The sequence below is a fragment of the Pangasianodon hypophthalmus genome, chromosome 1 (assembly GCF_027358585.1).
Source record: "Pangasianodon hypophthalmus isolate fPanHyp1 chromosome 1, fPanHyp1.pri, whole genome shotgun sequence".
Classification (NCBI taxonomy): domain Eukaryota; kingdom Metazoa; phylum Chordata; class Actinopteri; order Siluriformes; family Pangasiidae; genus Pangasianodon; species Pangasianodon hypophthalmus.
The window spans coordinates 7,095,938-7,119,843 of record NC_069710.1 but is presented as its reverse complement, the minus strand read 5'-3'; the positions used below and the strand labels follow the sequence as shown (position 1 = coordinate 7,119,843).

Here is a 23,906-nt window from a genome sequence, read left to right as displayed (position 1 = left end):
CACTGAATATTCAGATAGCACCTGTCCTGTTATGAGGAAGTCATTTGTGAAAGAGATCACTTGAAAAAATGTCACAAATGCAGGAAAAATAGTCATCACTCAACTAACACCTGAGTACAAAAATGTGTGGGTTGCAATTTATAGTTGACAGTAAATGTTGTGGCAGCCTATTTGTTACAGTTCTGGAAATGTCCCTACATTGCTTAGTCAATAGGACATTGCTTTCCAAATGATAGGCTTTTGCCTAAGGGCGGAGTGAATGTGCAATCCAAATGGGGAACACAAGTTTATTGACATGATGGAGCTGCAGTTTCAGTAGCTTTCCACACTCAGTGTATTTATGACTCTACATCATATGCTTTTTGGCCACAGACTGGCCTGGTACACTTTAATCAGTTTTCCCCACGTTCCTGGAAAATGATCTCGGCCAAACAGTACCCTTTTTCTCACACCTTACATGACTTTGCATCATCAGCCAAAGTACTTCTGTACTGGTCTAATGATTCAGCCTTACTTCTGCTTCCTCTAAGTAAAGTTCCCATATTGTATACTGCCCTATCTTATGGTCGTCTCTGCTTCTGATGGGTTTAATTCTCATTCTTTCTAAAGAACCCTTAGGTCCTTTATGTAATCAAGAACATGAGAACGATATCTGATTGCCCTTTGTGTCGCTCACTGTAGTTTACTAGCCGCAGTGGTTTGGTTGTTTTGGTAGTTAGAAAATATGTCAGTGATAGAGAATGCTAAAAATACATATATACAAGAGAAATACAATAGAAGGAATAATTAAAAGGACCTAGTATTGTAACAATGTTTAGCTATGATATTCAATACCCAGTACTTCAGAAAACAAGATAAAGTTGAAAGAACACTCTCAGGTCAGCACAATACGTTTTGTGCAATGCAACATTCAGTTAATTAAGTTACATGAATATATTAAGATGGCGCACCAAACCCTCACATTGTCAACAGAGCGCTATAAAGCTGTCAGCTTTCCTAATTAGGACAAGTTAAACTTCCTGGTTATTTGATGATAATTGGATATATTGTAGCATTGGAGTACATATACATCAACCGTAAAACAGCCACATGACATTAATTTGGATCAGTCAAAGCTGTAGCCGCTCGTTTTGCATTATGTCCAAAGCAGACACACATTTGCACACTCATTCACACATAGGCACAATTTAGAGTTGCTAATCCTCCTACTTGTTTTTTTGGGAAGTGAAAGGAAACTGGTGAACCCGGAGGAAAACAGTAACCTGGGGTCAGGATCGAACCAGCGACCGTGAGCTACTCCACCATTTAGAAACTATTCAAACTGACGAAAAAAGACCATATGGCAGGAATCATCTATGTATATTGTAAGTGTGCATTCACCTTAAGGATATGAGTTGAGAAATTTCAAGGAGTAGTTAGGCCATAAATTAAATATACACATTCTCCTATCTGTGATAATAGTCAATTAGTCACATGGGTGGCATACTTATCAAACATGTATACTCAATATGCAATTTATTCTTGTTCATAAAGTTTATACTACCATATTCCAAACGTACAATTGCATTGAACTCTAAGATTACAAGGTTGGACTGAAACTTTTACATTGTTCTCTTTTTTCGTTCTTTTTTAATGAATGAAATATTACATTCATGACCACACACAGATTACGTTTAATCCATTAGCCAAACACCGACTAGCAAATTTATATAGTCACAACATGGCTCAGCAAATCAGTGCCCAAAACATGTACATATCTATATAACAGGAAGACATTTTCATAATCATAATTTCTGAGTTATTCTCAGCCCACACAGAGCTCCATGGATATGCAGTGTTTTGACATTAACTTATGCGTAAGTGACAACAGATGAACAGACTGAGTAAATCCAGACATTTTAGTGACATTTTATTTACAGTTTTTGTTACATTTGTGAACAAACATTAGTCATTGCTAAGTTCATATTTTTAACCTTCATATCTCTCTCTCTCTCTCTCTCTCTCTCTCTCTCTCTGTACAAACACATAGCTAAGCACAACAGATACATTACAACTATAAAAACTCAAGCACTTTTTCACCAGAAAACATTGTCAATCAGAGCACAATGACAAAAAAAGCCTACTAATTGTTGATGATTTAGGTTTTTTTCTTTAGTTTGTTCTGTACAATAATTGTTTTTTTCCCTTGGTTGACAGAAGCAATTTTATAGAACATGCAATTACAAACTTTAACAGTAATTGTGCAAAATACATGCTAGAAACAAAGACGAAATTGACTCCAATTTGCCTTGTTTCACCATATCCCATGGTGAAACAAGGCAATTATTCATGGTATTCATTGCAAACTCAAGCCTTCCACAGATATCATCCAAAAAATTTAATTAGGCAGACTGTATTGTCAATTCTGCTCTCAGATTGACAACCAAACTTGAATGTAGTTAGTTTTGAATGTGAATTGGGCTGTAGAGATACATTTACAATGGTAAAAAAAAAAAAAAAAAAGCATGAATTTTAAAATGTTCACTAAATCCATTCTGTGTGAAAGCAATTAAAATGTTTTTTTTTTTTTTTCAATTGGGTCTATATAGAGCACTCTTGTGTAACTGTGTGAAGAGTTTTGAAAACAGGAACTCTACAGTGACTAACTATAAGAAGTGTCACAAATGTACAATGAAGAGCATTTGTTGATGTAACATACACTACATGTTTTGAAATAAACTGTTGCAATCAATTCATTAATTTTGTCAGGATAGGACTGACACTTTACAGTGTTACATTTCCCTCCTTCGTTCTCCCATAAACATTTAGCATTCACCTAGAGAATGATCTGCTGCTTTCACTGACATGCAGATGATTCTTTAAACACGGCCCCTGATCCACCAGCAAGCGACGCACATGATTTTGGAATTTTCGACCCAAAAAAGTATAGAACACAGGGTTGATACAGAAGTATAAATTTGCAATGCTGTGAGTGACATACTGGGGATAGACAAGACTGTAATCACAAGGGTCTCCATTATCATTTTCTTTCATCAATAATATGACATTGTATGGGGTCCAGCACATGAAAAATAGAACCACAATAACAAAAATCAGTTTCAGTGGCCTTTGTTTGCTCCTCATTCGAGTTGAGAGAACCCTGCAGCCAATCCTGGTGTAGCAGTACAAGACGACAACTAAGGGGAAGATGAAAAAAAGTGCAACCTGGGAATAAGTGCCCATTATCTTATGTTGAGGGTCACCCATGTCAGTACAGATTAACCCCTGAACAATGTCTTCTGCTAGCTCATGATTGAGGAAGGTCTCCAGACTAGTGAGGCCACAAACAATCCACACAACAGTGGCTGAAATGTAGGCATAGCAGCTCTTCCTCCACTTTTCAGCAGCAATGGCATGCACCACGGCCAGGTAACGGTCAAAACTCATGAGAGTGAGGAAGAGCACAGAGCTGTAGAAGCCAAGGTGGTAGGTGCCATTCATCAACTTGCATCCCACCTTGCCAAATGACCACTCCGAGCTATGGTACACAGCTTGGAATGGGAGGCCGAGGGAAAAAAACAGATCAGAGGCCACCAGGTTGATGAGAAATATATTAGTGACTGTGTTGAGCTTTTCAAATTTGAAAAGGATAGATAGTACCAGTCCATTGCCCAGCACACTGATAATGAATATGGCAATGTAGAATGGTGGCAATAAATGTGTACTAAAATTAGTTATGTCCGTCAAGTCACATGGTGGCACGTAAGTCATTGAAGAATTGTCATCTTCGTAGTCAAACATTGTTGATGTGTCAAACTTGTCCATAGTGCATGCAACCTGTTATAAAGAGCAATTTAACAGCTAAAAAAGATGGAATGTAAAGTAATAATAATAACAGCAAAGCACTTTAGACATCATTTTAAAAAAAATTACACTTACCGCAGGGAGATATTCAGACTGATGAGTTGCCTTTTGTGCACAAAACAAGACTGGTTTTGGCCAAAGGACTAGACTGACTAAAGGTTGGTCAGTATAAAGCTAACTAGAACTGTTCTGCTTATAGATGTGGGAGATGTGTGTGTGTGTGTGTGTGTGTGCGTGTGTTATAATTTTGACTCATTCCATGCATCATCTTCTGCTTCCTCAAAAATGTTATTTGTCGTGATTACTACCCTAACACTACTACCAACACCGTTTCTTCCGAATTTTGTTTTCTTGTACTGGTGTTGATTGCACAACACATACACAGTTATTTATTTAACCAATCCTTAAAACGGACAAAAGGCATACACATTTAACAGGCCAAACAAATATTTTAATCAACTCTCTTACTGCAAGAAACTTTAACACAAAGTAAAACTGCATGATGTATAAGAAAATAAATACAGATTTTGACTAGAACATTTATGTAAGATTTATCTAAACTCTAAGGCAAAAAGAGTTCGTCAAGGGTTCTGTGGAGTTAGTTTAAGGATTCTAAGTTTACCAAAATATTCCATTTGGACCTGAAAAGTAAGCTCACTGTGAAGAACCTTCAAAGAACCTTTAAGGTTTCCCCTGAGAAATAAAAACTAAAGAACCCTTTTAGGTACTAGTTGGAACTTTTTTATGATCTGAGTTTATGATCTGTTAAACAAACAAAAAAATGTGTATTTTTCTTCCGTCATTGCTTCAAGAGAATAAAATACATTAAATAAATTACATTTGTCAAAATTGGATTACATTTCGAATAAGACTAGGGTATGATTTTTACACTACTTAAATGAATAATGAAGACATTTAAACATAAGCAGCATTTGAATACACATCATTATTTTATAAAAGGATTAAATACTCTTAGTATAATGCATATCTTTTTGTCTTGTATAATGCATGTTCACTTGGAGGTAGCTTTTTCTGGGCAATGCAAGTGCATACCAGCGTCCAAATATTTGTCTTTTAACAAGTCAATGTGTCTGAATTTTACTAAACTGCACTACAATTTAAGTACCCTCTAAGTACAGTGATGATCTTACTTTATCTTCAAAAAAGCACTCAAGTGGGTCGATCAAGTCATCTTGTGTCGCATTCAAGCTTGATAGGTGGGTGACCACAAAATTGTGTCTCCAAATGCAATACATACAATTAATGCCCTCCATATCAGTCAGAACAAAAGGCCAGTGAATATGCTCTGCTCTGAATTTCTCTGCATGTCACTGTCCTTAGAATATTACTGCATGTATACAGGCATTCATCTAGAATTGGTGTCAGTCCTTTATAATTGTTCTTCTGAATGCCACTCAGTAAAGAACTGACCCGGTGCAGCTTGCTGAGATGCTTCTCATATATAGTCTTTGTGTGTGTGTGTGTGTGTGTGTGTGTGTATGCGTGTGTGCTTGTGTCAGAAGTTCGGGCCTTTGCTGTAGTGCTCTTCCCTGAGGTTGTAGGCCGGGTAGCAGATGGACATGTCACACACTCCAGCTGGCCCTGGGGCACCTCGCTTGCCTGGAAGACCCGGAGAGCCAGATTTTCCCGGTGTTCCCGGAGGACCAGGTAATCCAATTCCATCAGTGCCATGCAGACCCTGGATCCCTGTTGTTGCAAGAACCGAATGGAACAGGGCTAAATAAACTAATATAATTTTGAGGAGTAGGTTTTTAATTTTTTTGATTGTTTGCTTTAATTTTAGGCATGTCCAAGTCCATTCCTGATGATGAGCCATGTTTGATTTAAAACTACATTGTCTAGGATGTCAAATGCTATTGCAAGCCACTTTCAAAAGAATATTTCATAATATGTGGTGTCATGTGTCACCCACCACTAACATACTGCAGATTAATCTCTCAGCTGCAAGTGCACACAATCAGAGAGAGTTCAGGGCTGTGTTGCAAACCACATAAGTAGTATGCCTGAATAGTAATGGCATCAGTGGTGCATTGGCAAACTATTCAGTGTGGTAGTATGCAGTTTTGGATGGGACTCTAGTGTCTGCGTCTCTGGAGATATAATTAAATTCTGCCATTTCTTCAATATTACAGAAATACTGAGATTAAATTTTATTTTGCAAATTAATGTGACTGTCTCAGTTACTGTGTACAAGATGAAAGAGCAAAACCTCTTGGTATCTCCACTATAATCTCACAGCTTCTGTGTTTAGTTCTCATCAATCTGCATGGAAGATGGCTCCACATGTCTATGAAGATAATAGACCACTAAGTCTAGTTAACTAGCTAAAATAAAGAGAAAAAAAAAAAAATCATGTCCGGTCACTCCTGATGTGTGTATTCCATTACCCAGAATCACTATCACAATCACAACTGGGTAATGAGGATAAATCTTCTGACTACAATTCAGTATATTTTAACCAATAGAGAGTACAAATAAATGCATTACTTTTTCAGCAGCAAAAGCTAAAATTCCACCAAACCTGAATCCTTTTTCTGCTTATAGTATAATATCACACTTTCTCACTTACAGACTCTGGTTTAATTTGTTTACACAATCTCTCTCCTACTTCATTTGTCTTGTCATGGTAATCATATTACCATATATTAGGAAAAAATTCCATGCCCTGTAGCTTTAACACACCTGATCCCTAATAATTAATGTTTTTAGAAGGACTAAATGTTAGAGTCAGGCGTGTTGAAAATAAATTCTCCAGGGTGGTAGATCACAGAACCAGACACAGAACCAAACAGAAACCACTGCTGTAAAGAATCAAACCAAAACGCCAGGAATAACAGTAATTTAGAGGTATAAGACTGGCATATTGCTAAGCTGGTTGAGTATAAACCTATTTTCTCTGTTCTTTCCTAGTTGCTATTTTCATGGTCGTAAATGAACACATCTGTGTTGATGTGGGTGGAGCAGTGCGAGAGAGGATGTGATATTTGAAATATGGGCCAGAATTCTGCTCGTTCCCACCTGCTGAGAAGCCTTCTTATCATGAATGCAAAGCAAAAACACCATGTCCTAGTTCTTACAACCTGGCTATGTGAATAAATATTATTATGCTGCCCTAATTTAGGATAATTTCCCCAAATAATATATATATATATATATATATATATATATATATATACATATATATATATATATATTATTGTAAATATACAATACTTCTAAATGCAAATCTAAACACAATATTATCAGGTGGTGTGATTAATTGATATACAATCAAATCAGCTCCTCTAATTTCACACAGAGATGAGGAATTATGTAACAGAAACTGTATGATGGAAATGAGCTTGACAAATTTGTTTTTAATTAGGTTTGTTGGACATCTCCAGATTACTGCCTGCAATGTCACAAAAATGCAGAGAATATATATGCCACATCCAGGCACACTTACCTCCATGAACTTATATGCCTTATTTCTGCATGTGCAGTATGATATGTATCATGGCTATAGCATGTGTCAGCTGAGCTGATCTCTTACCTCTTTCTCCAGGGGGTCCAGGTTGTCCTGGCCTGCCTTCCCCTTTGTTGCCCTTAAAGCCCCTTGGTCCCATGTCCCCTAGAGAATGTTACACACAGAATATGCATGTATTCATTACGTGACCTCATACATCCTCAACCCTATTTGTCAGAGAATTAGTAAAGCTCTGATACCTTTGACCCCCGGGGGCCCCTGTAAGCCAGGTGAGCCTGGGTAACCCTGAGAGCCTGGCCTGCCTGGATAACCCTGCGGTCCAGTAGCGCCTTTAGGACCCTGAGCTCCAGGTGGACCCGGGGGGCCTTTCACCGTCTCACAGGGCTCACAGCTCCGAGGAATCATCGTCTGCATCAGCTGGGAGAGCTCCTCTAAGGGACACGAGTGTGCAAAGGAGAATCCTGAACATCTTTACACTGATAGGTCGTGGCAATCACAAGTTACACTTCTTCTGGAGTTTGTTTATTCTTATTCTTGAGTACATTTACAGTTCATTCAGCAAGGTTATGCATGTTAAATACATTTTTTATAATTGCTAAGAAGTATGAGTCACTACTAAGTTCACGTTTTCCAAGCTCTTTACACAATGCTTTCTACAATGCTGCATGTGGAACAGAAGGTAAAAACAGTTTTTAAACTGTTTTGGACACAACAGTAATATAGTGAACACAGTCTTCAAAACTGTTGCGTACATTTTTCATTCATTTTCTACCACTAGCAATACTTTGTATCTCTACAACAAAATTTGCAAATGTTTACATAGTTTTGAGACAACCTATTTCAGAAAAGTTACTATTATTTACACTCAGAACCAGGCAAGTGGAAGGTTTATGGTCAATGTTTTGTTGGGGTTTTTTGGGGGATTTTTGTATATTCTATAAAATTATTGTAAGATTTTATTTGTAATTGAAATTGCAAGCTTAAAATTGAGAGTAATTACAGATTATATAGAGTATTTTTCCATCATTTAGTTTGTTCCTATACAGTAAACAATACAATATACAACAATATACAATTCTTTTTTTACCCCTTTTTTTTTACAGTTTTGTAAAATGTTTTCCTATTGCAATTTTTTTATCTATACTTTGTTTACACTGTGGGTCTCTGGTGGTCTAGCGGCTAAGGATCTGGTGCTCTCACTGCTGTGGCCCGGGTTTGATTCCTGGGCATCGAACCAACCCAGCCACTGGGAGTGCACTCCCAGTACCTCTCCCAAGCCTGGATAAAATGGGAGGGTTATGTCAGGAAGGGCATCCAGTGTAAAAATTGTGCCAAATAAAACGTGCAGACCAATGATCTGCTGTGGTGACCCCTAACCGGCGCAGCTGAAAGAACAACAACATCTTTGCTTACACTGTATATGTCAACCAAGAAATAATGAATAATCCGCAGAGCAAATATTGTTTACTATATCGTAATATGTACTCTGAAATGTGTTTGTACTGTTTTGATCACTGTAGAGTATCCGGGGCATAAAATGAACTGTGTCTTACTGCAAGTAGGTGTGTGAAAAGTTCAAAAAAAAGTCAATGTGGTGCAGAGAAATGCTAGTTAGCAGTAAATGAAAAAAAATCTGTAACAACCCTTAGCTTGTATTGTTATTCTAATGACATCACTTTCTATTCTACTGATTAGGCACAGTTATTAACATCCTTCTGCTGGTTACAACACCAACCGCAAAACACTATACACTGACGTTATTAAACCTTCGGATGTCCAGCTTTCTCTTGTGAAATACGTAGGTTAGTTACTTACGTCTTAATACATCTCCACAGAGTTTTTTTAACTGTTCATCAGAAGGAGACTTCCCCTGCAATACAGATTAGTCAGTTGGTCAATCTTGAGTTACTATTTCCTCTGCTTCATTTAGCATTCCTGGTGCATAACTGAGATCCTGTTTGTAAATTTTCTTTTTGTTTGAAGGAATACTATCCTTGCTACAGGAACTACTATCTTATAAAATATTACCACCTTAAAACAGAAAGAGGTTAGACTAACTTCTAAAAAGGTGCTTTATTCATATTAAAGAACTCAGTTAACTTTCTAATTATTCTGGTTGCATGTCTATTCAACAATCTGTTCATTCATCTTCAGTAATCACTTTATCTTGATCAGGGTCATGGTGGATCTGGAGCCTAGGCAGGGATAAATGCACTGCATGGTGCACCAGTCCTGCATATGTATCTGTGCAAATCAGAAGCAAATTGATATTTGGAAAAGTGTACTGCCAGAAGACTCACAGGTTTGCCAGGATATCCTGGAAGACCGGGATGCCCAGGTAACCCATCCTGTCCTGGAGAACCACGTGGTCCTACTACTCCTATATGTCCTATGTCTCCTTTCTTCCCATCAGGGCCTCGAACCCCTTGATCTCCTGGAGCACCTTTCTAGATAGGAGGGAGAAAAAGCTTTTCTGTTACAATGACAAATAGGATCAGTTGATTTGATCTTTTTTTTTTTTTCAGGTTGGGGAGCTCCACTCCTTGATCTAGGGTACTGTTTCATGGTTTCCCTACTCACTCAAATCTTATTAAACTCTTGAACTCTTTACGGTTTTTTTAATATTTTGTATCCTTTCAAATATTATAACATGGATCAGTACACTCAAAAATCCCTGATATACTGTTTGTCTTAACATAAATAGGATTGACATTATTTAGGGGAACTGCAAGACAAGATTTCTGGATTCTAAGCTTTTGCAAAATTATTACCGGTGACTAAACTTTATTACACTTTCTATTACTTACTAGGAAATACATTGTTTTTTCTTAAACATGTTTTTTATTTGCAGCTTAAAAAATAACTAATCACATTTATTTTAAGGAAAACAATATCTGACATCCAAATTTATGGGCCATAACTAAAAAAAATACTACTGTATATGTTCTTCTTGAAAACCTCCCTGCACTTTAACTGTCAGTTTTGCAGGCATTGCACAATCCTCTCTTGTGCCTCTTTCTGCTTTTGTATAAGGTTTGTGTAGCTGGTTAAACATATCCCCCTCTCAAACCTCACAATCCGGCTCCTCACAGCTTGTTTAGCTTCAGGTCAGGTGACTGGACAAGCAGTTTCATTCAGCCATCCCTCCATCCTCTCCAAATAGCTTTTTCACACCTTTGAGGCATTTGGCTCATTGAAACTCAAACATTTAAAAAAAAAAAAAAAAAAAAAACATGTCCCCAAAGGTTTGATGGGCAATCTAAGTCTCATTCATTCTGTATTTTTCTTGCAATGTCACTGTAAGCGAGGGAATAGCACTAGTGGCTCCAGCGCCCTCCATGCACCCTACACTAGAACTGAAGCTCACTCAGCCTGATACCTGTCAACCTGTCAAATAAAAACATCCCCATGGACACGACTATCACTACTCTAAAATGCATAACTATCAAGTTCTTTCAGCAGGAGGAAACAATGTTGTTTCCTGTGTAAAACGAGGTCGAACAGATTAAAATGCAATTTGTGAGTCTAATTCTACAAACCTCTCCTTTGCTTCCCCTGAGTCCCGCTTCACCCTTGTAACAGAAGGCAGAAAGAGAGAAAAAAAACACAACTGTTAAAAATCCTCACATTAATATCAAAGAGAAAAAAGTCTGTTTATTTATTTTAAAAAAAGACATTTGAGAATCAATGAGATTGGAGAAGAGGAGGTGAAGGGAGAGTGAGGTGAAGGTGATGTAACAAAAAAAAAAAAAAAAAAAAAAAACACTTTCCTGTATATGTCCATTGCTTAGTTTACGGTCTTTCATTTTGATCTGATGAAAGTGGTGTTTTTCTAATGATGCAAGTGAAAGCTATGTATTGATTATTTGTCACAAAGAAAAGACTTGTGTCTTCTACACCTACACAGCATGTATAAAGCCAAAATATCTATACTGTGTTTTCCAGTTGTGAGCTAAAAGGTTAGAAGTTAATAACTGTGCTACAGCACACATATAGTAAAGAGATATTCTTCCCATTTTCAAAATATAGACACTTTGAATGTGTCACCGCTTCACTGATACAATCTCCAATTAGTCCAATTAATTTCCCAAAGTCCATCTCTGAGACTTAATCATACAATATATATCATGTATAATTTGTAACAAGTTATAGCTAGGTGATGAATATCATCCCGTCATCCTGTCCATCAGTGGCCAATTCACATGCATTGTGCTGCCCCCTAGTGGACAGATGGTGTGTGCGCTCTCACCGGTGGCCCAGGCACACCAGGTGTTCCCTCACTTCCTCTTTCACCCTGAAAGAGAATGAAAGGTGGTCTCTGTTAGGGGGTCTCTGATATTAAAAGGGTATCATTAGCATTTAATACACAAAAGCAGCCTGAGGCTAAGCGCAACATTTGGGAGAGCATGCTGTGACATACAATGCAGATTTAAGCTGGTGCCAATAACACAGATCGTATCACAGGAAATCACCACAAATCATCCGATGGCAGCTCTAGTCCTTTGGTTTAAGTATTATATGTTTTAGTATTTAGCTGAGATAGCCACTGGATTCATAAATGTCATCTAATTTTAACTTTGGCTGACAAAAGTGAAACAAGGATCAAAATGGCTCTACCTGATCACCCTTTGGACCAGGTTCTCCCATATCCCCCTGTGAAACAGAATTAATATTATAATGGTAGGTCAAGAGAGACCCTGTCAGTGAGAATTTTAGGACAGGCTGCACAGCTAATCACTGCACAGCTGATGCAGACTAAACCCTTGACTACTGAAAAATCAACTCTGGGCTCTGATGATTTCTCCTAGACTTTTATGATAACTTACCTTATGTCCTTTAAAGCCAGGAAGACCAACAGCACCTTGTAAACCTGGAAAACCTGGTTCTCCCTGTGAGCCCTGTCAAAGTTTAAACATATCTGAATGAGTTTGAGGACCCGAAATTGTTTATCTTGTACATTTGGGGTAAGTTAGGACTGAAAGTTTAGAATAATTACAGTGAACTGATAAAAAAAAGTCTTTCAATTAAGCATAAACTGTGTTCATTAAGCAAGTAGCCATATGACTGCAATCAAATAATACTCCAATGCAAGATATTTAGGCACAGATATATCTATTTAAGGTGAACTTTGTCATTTTAAACGTTTTGGTAGCACTTTGCAACACTGTTGAATAACTCATTGCAGGAATGAATGAGTAGTACTAACAGTAGTATTAACATGTATCACTAATATTAAGTACTAATGAATACTAGGTAATTACTCAGTAAATAATAATAAAGTAACAGTATGGTAGTTCATATTTAACTAAGCAATAATTATGACGGAGGTTTATATATCTCCTGGAGAACTACTAGCTGAGTAGTCATTAGTTACCTATGAGTTATTAAATAGTACTGTGAAGTGTTACTCGTGTTTCTAGACATATAGAATCATATAATTATAACATTCTCAAGTAATGGATATCACTCTTTTCTTAATTTTACCCTTCGTTTGCATTTTCCAGCCCAGAAATTAGGAAGGGTGGTATGTAATGATAAGTAGTTAAGATATGAGGTTTCACCAGAGGGGAAAAGTGGAAAGCTTCTTAATATGTTAATATTTTCATTACAGTTGTAATCCATCTCATGTGGATTAGGAAGCTCTAAAAATTACAAACTGATCCATTAGAATGGTTCATTCAAAGGAGTTTGAATAAGTTAAATCTCACCTTTTGGCCTGGCACACCCGGACGACCAGGTGGTCCCTGTTGTCCTGGACTTCCCTATATATGTAGATAGAATTAACAAACCATACAATCACACACATACCCTTTCATGCATTGTGCATGACGTCCACAATGTCCTTACTGTCAGGCATTTGTTAGAAATCTGTTCGATAAGAATATAATTTTTGGAAGATAATATATGCAATTTCCATATAACCATTCCCACTGGTGACTGTCTTTGTATTTGCATAATTGCTGAAGGTGATTTTTAATATCAAACTAACCTTAGGGCCAATTTGTCCATCTGCTCCAGAAGACCCCGGTGGGCCCTGGATGCCCTGAGAAGTTGAAGCAGAAAGGACACTGAGTTAAATATTTTGTGACTACTGTGGTGGAAGAAGATAACACGGTCTGCTGACTTCATGCATTACAAGATGGCCATAGTTACTGAATGCAATTATTGCTGTGGCTAAAAAAAAAACAGAAGGTTGATGTGGATTATGTGCCATTTTTCTAAGCATGCATTTGCTGAAGGTGAAGCAAAAACGAACAGAGCGTTTTCAGAAATCTCATTATCAAATATTCTGTTTTCTGGCACTAGAAATGAAATGAAACATGCAATAGAACAAGAAGTACCATATCCATATCCATGATCTCCTTTTAAAGGGAATTTGTACTCTTACATACAAGCCACATGAACTTCACATCTGAATATCACATGATTATTAATGTAAAAATTGACACATATGGGTTCCAGAGTATTCAATATTATAGAATTTGTTTACACGTGATCACATATTTACTTATTTTACTTGAGTTCACGTTGCCATTTCAGGCCGTAACATGGTGAAATGCACCTGCAAATGTTTTGTGATCATATGTTATATTATTCACCTAATCACATGTGAAATGTATGTGATCATTACGTAAGGATTACAGATTAATAAGCCTTAAAATAAAAATGAAGTAGTGATTAAAATGAGCAATAAAATAAATATAATTCAATGAAATGATAGAAAATCTCTTTTATCTGCCATTTTTCCTGTCAAATGTGTTGGGAAATTAGTCCAATTTAGCATCACATTGTTAAATTGTGGCCTGCAATACAGTCTCTGACCATCACACACTACAGCTACATTAAGACATAATTTGAGTCAACTGGATCTGTGGGCAGTAAACACAATTTAATTTGTCACTATGACACAGCTCTTAGTCTACCTGCCTGGGTGTTCTCTAGATTTTCAGAACTGCTGGGTAGTAATAACATACCTTTTTTTTAAATGCCCTCTTTTAACAGTATTACATAGGTGGAAAATACAATAACACAGCTACAAATTGCATTATGTAGCTGGAAATAAGGAAGCACATCCCCTTCAGGTTTGAAACCTACGGTACGTTTTGTACTTAAGGTGATTACAGCAGACAGTAGAATTTTATACAATATTATAGAAAGAAGTGCCATGCTTTCAGTTTCTTTCAAAAAGGACAATCATTCCTATATATGTGAAACGTGAAAGCTGCATGAAATTGTAGAAATGAGTTTTCTCACAAAATGTTTTTGCATGCAAACAACAAAATATTGCTTATTATTGCCTATTTCCACTCTTTCTAGACCCGTCATATTGCGAGGGCATCTCCTGTGCACAGCCCACTTCAGGTCACCCCACAGATTTTTAGCTGAATTCAGGTCTGGGCTCTGGCTAGGGCATTCAGAAACAATGATCTTCTTTTGGTTAAGCCATTCCTTTGTTGTTTTGGATGTATGCTTTGGGTCACTGTCGTACTGAAAGATGAAATTCCTTTTCATTTCAGCTTACTAGCAGACACCTGAATGCTTGGCACTAAAATCGACTGGTATTTGTAGCTATTCATGATTCCCTCCACCTTGATTAAAAGCCAGTTCTGGCTGAAGAAAAGCAGCTGTAAAGCATGATGCTGCCACCACCATGCTGTACCAGGGGTATGGTATTCTTTTGTTGATGCACACATACCTTTTGGAATTATGGAATTAGTATACCTTTTGGAATTGGACTCATCAGACCATAACACATTTTGCCACATGATTTGGGGTGATTTAGTTGGGCTTGGATGTTTTTGTGAGAAAGGGCTTCTCTCTAGCCACTCTACCCCATAGCCCAGACATGCGAAGTCAGCTGAAACCAAGAACATGTTGAGAAAATCCTACAGAAACAGCTGATCTTTATTTGGGGTTAATCAGAATAATTTCATTGATGACAGCTGTATGATGATTACTTTTGAACATGAGATTGAATGTGATTGGTTCATTCTGAACACAGCCACATCCCCAATTATAAAAGGGTGTGAACAGTTATGCAACAAGGTTATTGTAACTTTTTTATTTTTCCTATTCCTAACATTTCCCTAAAATGTTTCTGATTGTTTTTCAGTTAGTTTTTATACATTTTAATTTCACATTGAGGGTGGAAAAAGTTCTGACATGATTTATCTTGGTTTAATTTTTTTCATCACAAAAATTTGCCATTTTAACATGGGTGTGTAGAATTTTTATATCCATATCCACTGTATACTACAACAACTATTTAATTCATTCATCCAAAGCATTTCATGTTGCTGCCAACAATGTGGTCATGTATATGGTATAAGTCACATTTTCAAAAAAAAAAACAACTTCTAAACATATACTGTTAAAAATACAGAAACCTTATCATAATTCTGAAAATCATTTGCATTCTCTGAGAGGTGCTGAATAATGACAGACCCTGTTTACACCAGGTTGTCTCATGAATCTTGTATCTGCATTGTATCCTGATAATTTTATGCATTATCCATCTGCATTTGGCAACCAACTTCCTGTGCTGTTCCTCATTTCCAGCTGTTTAATGCAAACGATGGTTACTGCATTTTCATTTTTTAAATTTCCTCAACATATTATTCTTTAAGGTCTAGATTATTATTCAGTTAATAATCTTAAAGTGTATTATACAGTTATTGCTGTAATTTTTGAGTGACTACATTGAAGAAAAGTAAGTAAAGGTCGAAATTTGGTTGCCAAATGTATACTTGTATAAAATCTGGTAAAACTCCAGTGCTTTTATCCCTGCATTTTTATGTACATAATCCCTATACGGATATATTACTGGTACCAAAGTCTTGTGAAACAACCAGGTGTAAAGATATTCTTAATAATCACTGGAGTACTGTGTTGTATGCGGATAGTGATAACACCATTATTTTAATCATATGAAGATTATAAATAAATAAATAGAACCTCCTTTACAGGACTACTTTGTTATTTCTTTAGTATTTGAAAGTAGACGGCAAAAACTGTTATTAATGAACTTAGGCTTAACCATTAATTATGGCTTCTGCTTCCACAACAAAAGCTCTGGATTTTGTTCTTGGATTTATTACTGGTGACTATTTCTATAGTCATTACTGTCAGCTACGCACCTGAAAGTGGCCTGGCCAGCTATAATGAGGATACAGCACAGGCAGTACATTATACCAGAAAATACTTTATCTAACTTTAATAGTTCATCCTTCTTTATACTGTAGGCCAAGACATAAATGATTAATCAGCTAGGCATTTGGTTTAATTCCAAATGGTTTAATTAGAAATTATCTTCATAATCTGTTCTTTTCTATTACTTTCAATTTATTTTTTGCATCTTTTTTTCTTACGCTAATTATAAGCATATTTTGTGTACAAGAGTGATTTTCATCCAAATTCAGTTAAAATAAACCTGCCGTTAAATAATCATTCACCTACTACAATTTAACTAAGGTTTTTTTGTTTTGTTTTTTTTTAATCTAATACCACAAGATGGCAGCAATGAAATCAGTTAAATTCTTTGCATAATCATTAAACATTGTAATATTCTATAGTGGCCAATAGAGGTCACTCTTTTTTTTTTTTAATCTAGTTATTTTACTTTTGTTTTAGAAATCAAATCACTATTGTTGTTTTAAGGTTTCTGTTACAAATTTTGCTTTGGCTGTGTACAAATCGGCTTTCTTTGTCTTGTTCCATTGTAGTTGCTCTAAGAAACAGGTTTTAAGCTGACTGGAATGAATGTGAACCTGATTTTTTTCTTTTCTTTTCTTTTTTTTTTTTTTTTAAACACATGGGTCAGTGGTTCCAAACAGAGGATCAGATAAAGATGAGAAGCTGCAGTACTCAAAAGAGATGTTCACTTACTGGAGGTCCTTTAGGCCCAGCAGATCCTTTCTGTCCAGGTGATCCTCTAGCCCCCTAAGCTCCAGACACAAAGCTAAGATCAATAACAATGTGATACCATTGTGACAACAACAACAGGGATTGTGTGGACTCACACCATCACTTTAATGCACCATTTTGTGTCTAGAAAAATGCTAAAAAAAATAATAACAATAATAAAAAATCAATAACCAGTGCTTAATGGTAGCAAAGTACATGCTTTTCAAGTATATAGTATGCTTGCATATGGTCTATTTACATGAAGCTAGTAAAGATAAGAATATTGTGAGTGGCATGAGCTGCAAACGGTTGTACCTGAGGTCCAGTTGGCCCCGCCTCCCCGGGAAGTCCACGAATACCCTGAGAACCACAGAGCAAATCCCACTTACTGCTGTTACATGCTAGTATTTTGACTGACAGATCTGATGATGCATACTGTGAAGAACAGGCCCCATGATGGCCCTGTCATTAATCACAATCCTCTTCTCTAGTTTCCGTTATTTCATTCATTGTCATTCCACTTCATTACCATTAATGACACTAAATTAATTCTACATTCTGGTTAAGTTATTAGACAACTGGAAGCTTGCCAAGAAAAAATGACAATTACAGAGACAAATATATGTAATACATATATGTGAAAGAGGATCTCTTAATTGTTCATCTGGCCTCATTTAGGAAACTTCCCACCTCATCTGTTTCTTTTAGAACAAAGTGCTGATGATACAATAACACACATGGAATAGCAATCAGGTAGAGTGTCGATAGAAGAATGTCTGCTGCATCATAACTATACACTCAACTCCAGAATTACATAGTTCATGGACATGAACAAATATTCATATGTAAATTGAATAATAAATGCAATTAGTAACATTTTTGGATTTAAACGCATACGGATGATCCATAGTTCTATTTTAACCATTTTACCAAACATACAATATAATTTATAATTAAGTATGTTTCTTTTCTGATTTTTTATATATATTTTTAAGTATTATATATTCTTTAAGAATGTTATTCATTTCCCCATTACTTTTTGAGAAAAAAATACAGGGGCCTTAGGAGAATGATATTCGTTAAAGTAAAGATTTTAAATTTTGATTAATTACGTTATGCTTAATTCTGTGGCATAATTCTGGGGTTCTGGAATTGACAGTATCCAGCTGAAGTGTTTGGCCAGATCTTACAGTTTGTACAGTGTGTAGGTTGCCCTTGTAGAAGATAGACTATCAGTGTGGCATAACACAAGGGCTAAGATAGTTATCATCTATCATGAAGTAATCTGAAAGTAGGCATTAAACACTTGAACAGGCACTTTTTTAAAATTAAGTATGAAACCTGAGTATTTGCACTCAAACATCCTCAACCCTGTTACATGTTTCTTAATGCAAGACCCTATAGTAGCTAGCTCTAACTGAGCACATCACTCCATCAAGGACATTTAGCAATATCACGTTAGCCAAAAAAAGACATCAGCATTGTGGATGACCCCTTGCACCTTTCCTACAGACTCTTTTACCCTCCTGTCATCTGGATCACTGCTGACAAACTCTGTAACAGCGTCTTCCTTGAGGCTGTCAGGCTCCTGAACACCCTGCTGCCAACGCCTGACTGAACTGAACTGAACATGGCATATAAATCAGCCGCACTATTTACACTTTATAGCACAGTGTTATCTTCTGGACTGTGCTCTTGTCCTTACAGATGTTTGCTGCTACTAAGACAGTTTACAGTCTAATCGTTGCACAGTTCAGTTACTTGCTGCTAAATAAATACTGCACAGTTTTTACTGCTACTCATATATGCTCAAGATGTTCCTGTTGTCCTTTGTAGTTTAATGTTCCTGTTGTCCTTTGTAGTTTGTACTGCATACTATCAGTATATATTGTATTGTTCTGTTCTAAGTATTTATTGTGTTGTACTGCACTGTTTTGACAGTCTAATATGATGTTTTCTTTGTGCTGTGTTGCCCCATGGCCCTGGAACAAAAATGACATTTTCTTCCACTGTATGAATGAGATAACAATAAAAATCTACTTGACTTGATTTCAACTGACACTTGTATTGCATAGTTTGGTTCTTCATACTAGTACAAATATAGTAATCTAAATGAAAAAAAAAAAATGAAACCAGCATATGCCTATAGATTCCTGTTGGTTTTGTAATGGTTTTTAATAGTTTGTAAAGGTATTTTTGTTTTTTCTTGTTGGTTGATAGCCCATGGCTTAAAAGTGACTTGTACAAAATCCTACGTATGTTTCATGGTTGAATCTGGTGGACTTTGATGGTGACATTGCAATAATACACTGATTTAATGGACTTCTGAGATATTCGCACCTGTAATGACCCTGATCTTCAAATTATGTATCAGAAAACTAGCATTTTCTATTAAATCCCTACAATATAGTTATGCTGTAGAATAAGTATGAAGAATCCATTCATTCATTTATTCATTCATTGATTCATTCTCTCTCGTTTGCTATGTGCACTCCTGCTTTCTGATATGATGTTCAAATAGCCACTTAACTACTTTGGTAGCTCAGTGCTTAAGGCATTGGGTTAAAGGGCTACTAATTGGAAGATCATGAGTTCAAATCCCAGCATTGTCTGTCACTATTGTTTTTTTTGTTTGTTTTTTTTTTAACCTTAAACAAGGCCCTTTTACCCTCAACTGCTTAGTTCTATCCTGTTTCAATTGTAAGTCACTTTGGATAAAAGCATCAGCCAAATGAACAAATGTAAATGTAATGCTGGTGCTTGATCCTGACACATGTCTACTGCTGTGGCTCCTCTAGTCCTCAGGACCTGCCCAATTCATTCTGATGCACTTCTTCTTGGAGCTTATTGCACTTGTGTCTGATTTAATGTTGCTGCGGATAGTCTCACATAAATACTCTAAAGATTTCACCTCCCAAAACCAGTTTATGCCCAAAACTCACCTATGTTTCAGTGGAAAAACTCATGTGGGTACAGTAGACTTGTACCAAAAGCCTGTATTAAGAACATCCTTTCAACACACATAGTAATATTTGACTAAGAAGACTAATGCAGAACGAATTTACTTTTGAAAAGCAATAAAAGTATATATCCTGATGAAGAAATTCTTAATGAAATCTACTCACAATTAGGAATTCAAACTGTTTTATTCTCAGCTCATTATTTTTTATTAAGCACTTAAAACTAACTACATGCGTCTAATGCCTGTAGTTGTAATAATTTGTTCATTTGCACCAAAGAATCACATTGTACTTAAACCCTCAGATAATTAATTAAACACATAATTCTTAAGGTTGCCTAAAATAAAGTGGGCCCAACCTTTACATATTTTCAGCACCTGCTGTCTATAGTGATCCCTCATAAAATGTTTCTCAAAAACACAGAATCATGATCCTTTTAGATACATATGGCAAAATGCAATAGGATACACGGGCCCTCTCTGCCCGCAGCAAAGTTTCTAGCTCCAGGTTAATTAAGCATAACAGATCAAGAGACATACAGTAGTAGGGAGGAAACATCAAGAGTTCTGTTTGCTCATCGAGCCCTCAGAAATGAGAAGAGGAACAAGGGGATGAGAGCAGATGTGTCACTTTGAAGTGATGCCTCCCACATTTAACATCTCACTTAATGAGTCATTTTCTGGTGAAAGAAGTGTGAGAATTCCTCTTAAAGCCTCCTCCAAATGAGAAGGATCAAATAGTGAGACTAAAGAGATCGCTAGGGGGAATGATACTGAGAGGTAGCACTCTGCAGAAGTGTGATAGTGAGAGGGAGTTTAAGGTCAGGAATTAAATTACATGAGAGGAATGAAACACACCATATCTGGAGTGTACAGCATATGGCATAGCAATAAAAATATTATTATACGGTGTAATTACCAAGACACTGAGTTATGTATATGATTATAGAAAGGCCCAAACATGTTCCAGCATGACAATGCCACTGTACACAAAGTGATGTCCTTGAACACAGGGTTCGCCAAGGTTGGTGTGGAAGAACTGGAGTGGCCTGCACAGAGCCCTGACCTCAACCCCTCTAAACACCTCTGGGATGAACCGGAACACTGACTGTGTTCCGTGGAGGATATTATAACAGCAGTGGGGACTAAATCTGTAATGGGATGTTCAATAAACACATATGGGTGTAAAATTTAATATCTTTCAAAACCTTAATAATAAAACTAAGTGGGAATGAGTATGCAAATGTGTGCATGTGTGATACGCAATGCATTATATCATAAGGTCTCACTAATGGCATAATAGGAACGATATGGGGCAAAAAAATTACACACGCATACACACAAACACACACAATTAAAGATACATAGACAGCTGCATTCTCATTTGATTTCTCATTTTTTAAATTTCTTTAAGCTTGTAATGCCCAACTGGCTTCATGCCGTGTTTCCTCTGAATACCAATCATGGCAAACAGAAAAGTTGTAATCCTTTTTCTCAAAAAAAAAAAAAAAAAAAAACTTTCAGTTCTGTTGTGTGTCCTTCTGTGTAATTTGTACTTTGATTGGACAATGTGTGCTTAGACTATCTACTTTTAGTTTCTCCTCCAAAGGTATCTTGTGGAAAAAGAAAGCTAATCCACCTCATTTGTGTTCATTACACCTATGACTGTATTTCATATGCAACAAAAAAAAAAAGTGCCTTAATATTTTATAAAGACCTGTTTTAGACTAATGTATGGATAGCTATGGTTAAGAAATGACATTGGTAAACATAACATACACATAAACTGTTTTAAGACATAAAAAAAACAGTACAGTACTACAGTAGTCCATAAATTGAGGGGCTGACAATGAAGACAAAACCTTGTCTTGTAAAAGTCTTGTAAATGTTTAATTTTCTGGTGAACTTCAGTGTGAGTGAGCTGAGCTGGAGGTTTGTTTGCTGCCCTGCATAGGACTGTAAATGTGTTTAAGCTTGATTCTGTCTGAAAGGTTTTAAATATTAAAAAGTGTCTGCCCTTGAGTGAGACTCTGTGCTGAACTCAATCTTGGAAGTCAACAAAGCTAACACTAATTCATAACAGATGTTACCCTAGCCACATCAAGAACACTAAAGCTTAAAGACACTTGCTGCTACCACTGCTACAAATTAACCATAGAGAGAGCTCAGCCTTTGTACAACTGTCACATTTACACAACAGTATTTTCCATTTGGATGCAGCTGTGCAACTATAGTCACTTTCAATGCCTCCTCTTCTGAAAATGGCCATGGTGTGATGCTAAAATGGTACACAAACCTGTCAGTCTACTGCTTATTTGTCAAGTGTACAGGATGTTTTGACAAGCCAAGACCTTGAAGGTCCATTAAGTAAAAAGCCAGCATGTAAGTGTTGTGGAGATTGGAAAGGAAGATATTGCTTGTTGACATAGTGGCATTTGTTGTTGGTGTTTACTGTGTGGGTTTTGGATGTATTTTGCATTTTGCTCTGGGGTTTGGGAAAAGTGGAGTCTCTGGCTGGAAATGCATCAACACAAAGGTTCGCTTCAGACTTTTATGAAACCACTACCACGAAGTTGTATACTGGAAAAGAAACCTAATCATTACCATGACAATGAGGACTGCTAGGAGAAAAATAGATAGATAGATAGATAGATAGATAGAAACCATAAATATGTATAGATTCCTTGGCTTGTTTATTGGGTAAACCTACTATATACAGTAGATGCCTTTGTTACTATGCATTGTGTCAGCCAAACACCAACCCATCCATCAGTGGAAACGGACCACCACTGAATCACCACTGACCAAATATTATATGGGCTGTGGATTATTCTCAACACAGCAGTGACACTGACATACATGGCAGTATGTGTGGCTCCAGTACAAGTGTATTAGATTCATCAGTGTTGCTGTTTTTCGGCCTGTTTTTTTTTTTTTTTTAAACTGTGTAACTTATATGCCTCTTTATTATACACATCTACATTTTCGGTCCACATTGTAAGTAATTAGAGTAGAGGCTCTCAAACTGTTTTTATCCAGGGACCCTCTTAACTGTAAAATATATTCCACAGACCCCCTCAGTACAGATTTATTTCATGAACTGTATTTAATTGTGCGCAATTATATTTTGTTTATGTCTTAGAGCCATCAAGCTTGCTATTCCAGAACTTTCCACAGGTCCATGTTTACATTATTTATAGGTCTACTTGTTTTTGGGTTATTGAGAGACCTATTCTTGCACAATGGCTACACATCTCCTCCATCTTCATACACTGCTGTGTACAGTTAATAGAAACATTTTAGTATATTTAAACCCATTTAAAAAAAAAAACTTCATGTCCTGAGCTGTAATAAGTAAGTTACACATGATGAGGTGTGTGTTATCTGTATACAATTGAAAAGGTGTGGTGTGTTTGATATTTGTGCAGAAAAAAGAAAGAAGACTTACTGGTACACCTCGTGTTCCATCTGTGCCAGGCTGTCCAACATCTCCCTTATCACCCTTTTAAAGAGAGACAGGGATATTAAAAAAAATGATATATTCTGAGTTTCAGGCATTTTAACCTTTAGTAAAGACCTTTACAAGCAGCACTAAAATGCATCACTATTCACCACTACACATCACAAATCAGCTAAATTCCTCATGTAGGAACAAAGACTTGATATTTTCATCTTTATGGATATAAGAGTGGACTAGCCTACTTTAACCAGTTA

The 23,906-nt window shown here is 36.6% G+C and overlaps 2 protein-coding genes across 2 annotated transcripts in view; both read right to left on the bottom strand.

The window, feature by feature from the left end:
- Window positions 1-1,496: 1,496 nt before the first annotated feature.
- On the bottom strand, window positions 1,497-4,045 carry ccr12b.2 (chemokine (C-C motif) receptor 12b, tandem duplicate 2). The gene is made up of 2 exons (XM_026914209.3): window positions 3,919-4,045; window positions 1,497-3,816 (listed from the first exon to the last, which is right to left on the bottom strand). The coding sequence occupies exon 2, from the start codon at window positions 3,802-3,804 to the stop codon at window positions 2,812-2,814; it is 993 nt and encodes a 330-aa protein (XP_026770010.1). The 5' UTR covers window positions 3,805-3,816; window positions 3,919-4,045; the 3' UTR covers window positions 1,497-2,811.
- A 1,302-nt stretch (window positions 4,046-5,347) lies between these two features.
- si:dkey-225n22.4 (collagen alpha-1(XXI) chain) overlaps window positions 5,348-23,906 on the bottom strand; it is a 57,193-nt gene continuing 38,634 nt past the window's right edge. Inside the window, exons 16-29 of the mRNA XM_026914437.3 lie at window positions 23,641-23,694; window positions 17,549-17,593; window positions 17,216-17,269; window positions 13,320-13,373; window positions 13,039-13,092; window positions 12,157-12,228; window positions 11,948-11,983; window positions 11,580-11,624; window positions 10,870-10,902; window positions 9,631-9,777; window positions 9,146-9,200; window positions 7,570-7,761; window positions 7,397-7,474; window positions 5,348-5,550 (exon numbers count right to left, since the gene is read on the bottom strand). Coding sequence (XP_026770238.3) covers window positions 5,360-5,550; window positions 7,397-7,474; window positions 7,570-7,761; window positions 9,146-9,200; window positions 9,631-9,777; window positions 10,870-10,902; window positions 11,580-11,624; window positions 11,948-11,983; window positions 12,157-12,228; window positions 13,039-13,092; window positions 13,320-13,373; window positions 17,216-17,269; window positions 17,549-17,593; window positions 23,641-23,694 — 1,110 coding nt within the window. The 3' untranslated portion in view covers window positions 5,348-5,359. The remainder of the gene's footprint in view (window positions 5,551-7,396; window positions 7,475-7,569; window positions 7,762-9,145; window positions 9,201-9,630; window positions 9,778-10,869; window positions 10,903-11,579; window positions 11,625-11,947; window positions 11,984-12,156; window positions 12,229-13,038; window positions 13,093-13,319; window positions 13,374-17,215; window positions 17,270-17,548; window positions 17,594-23,640; window positions 23,695-23,906) is intronic.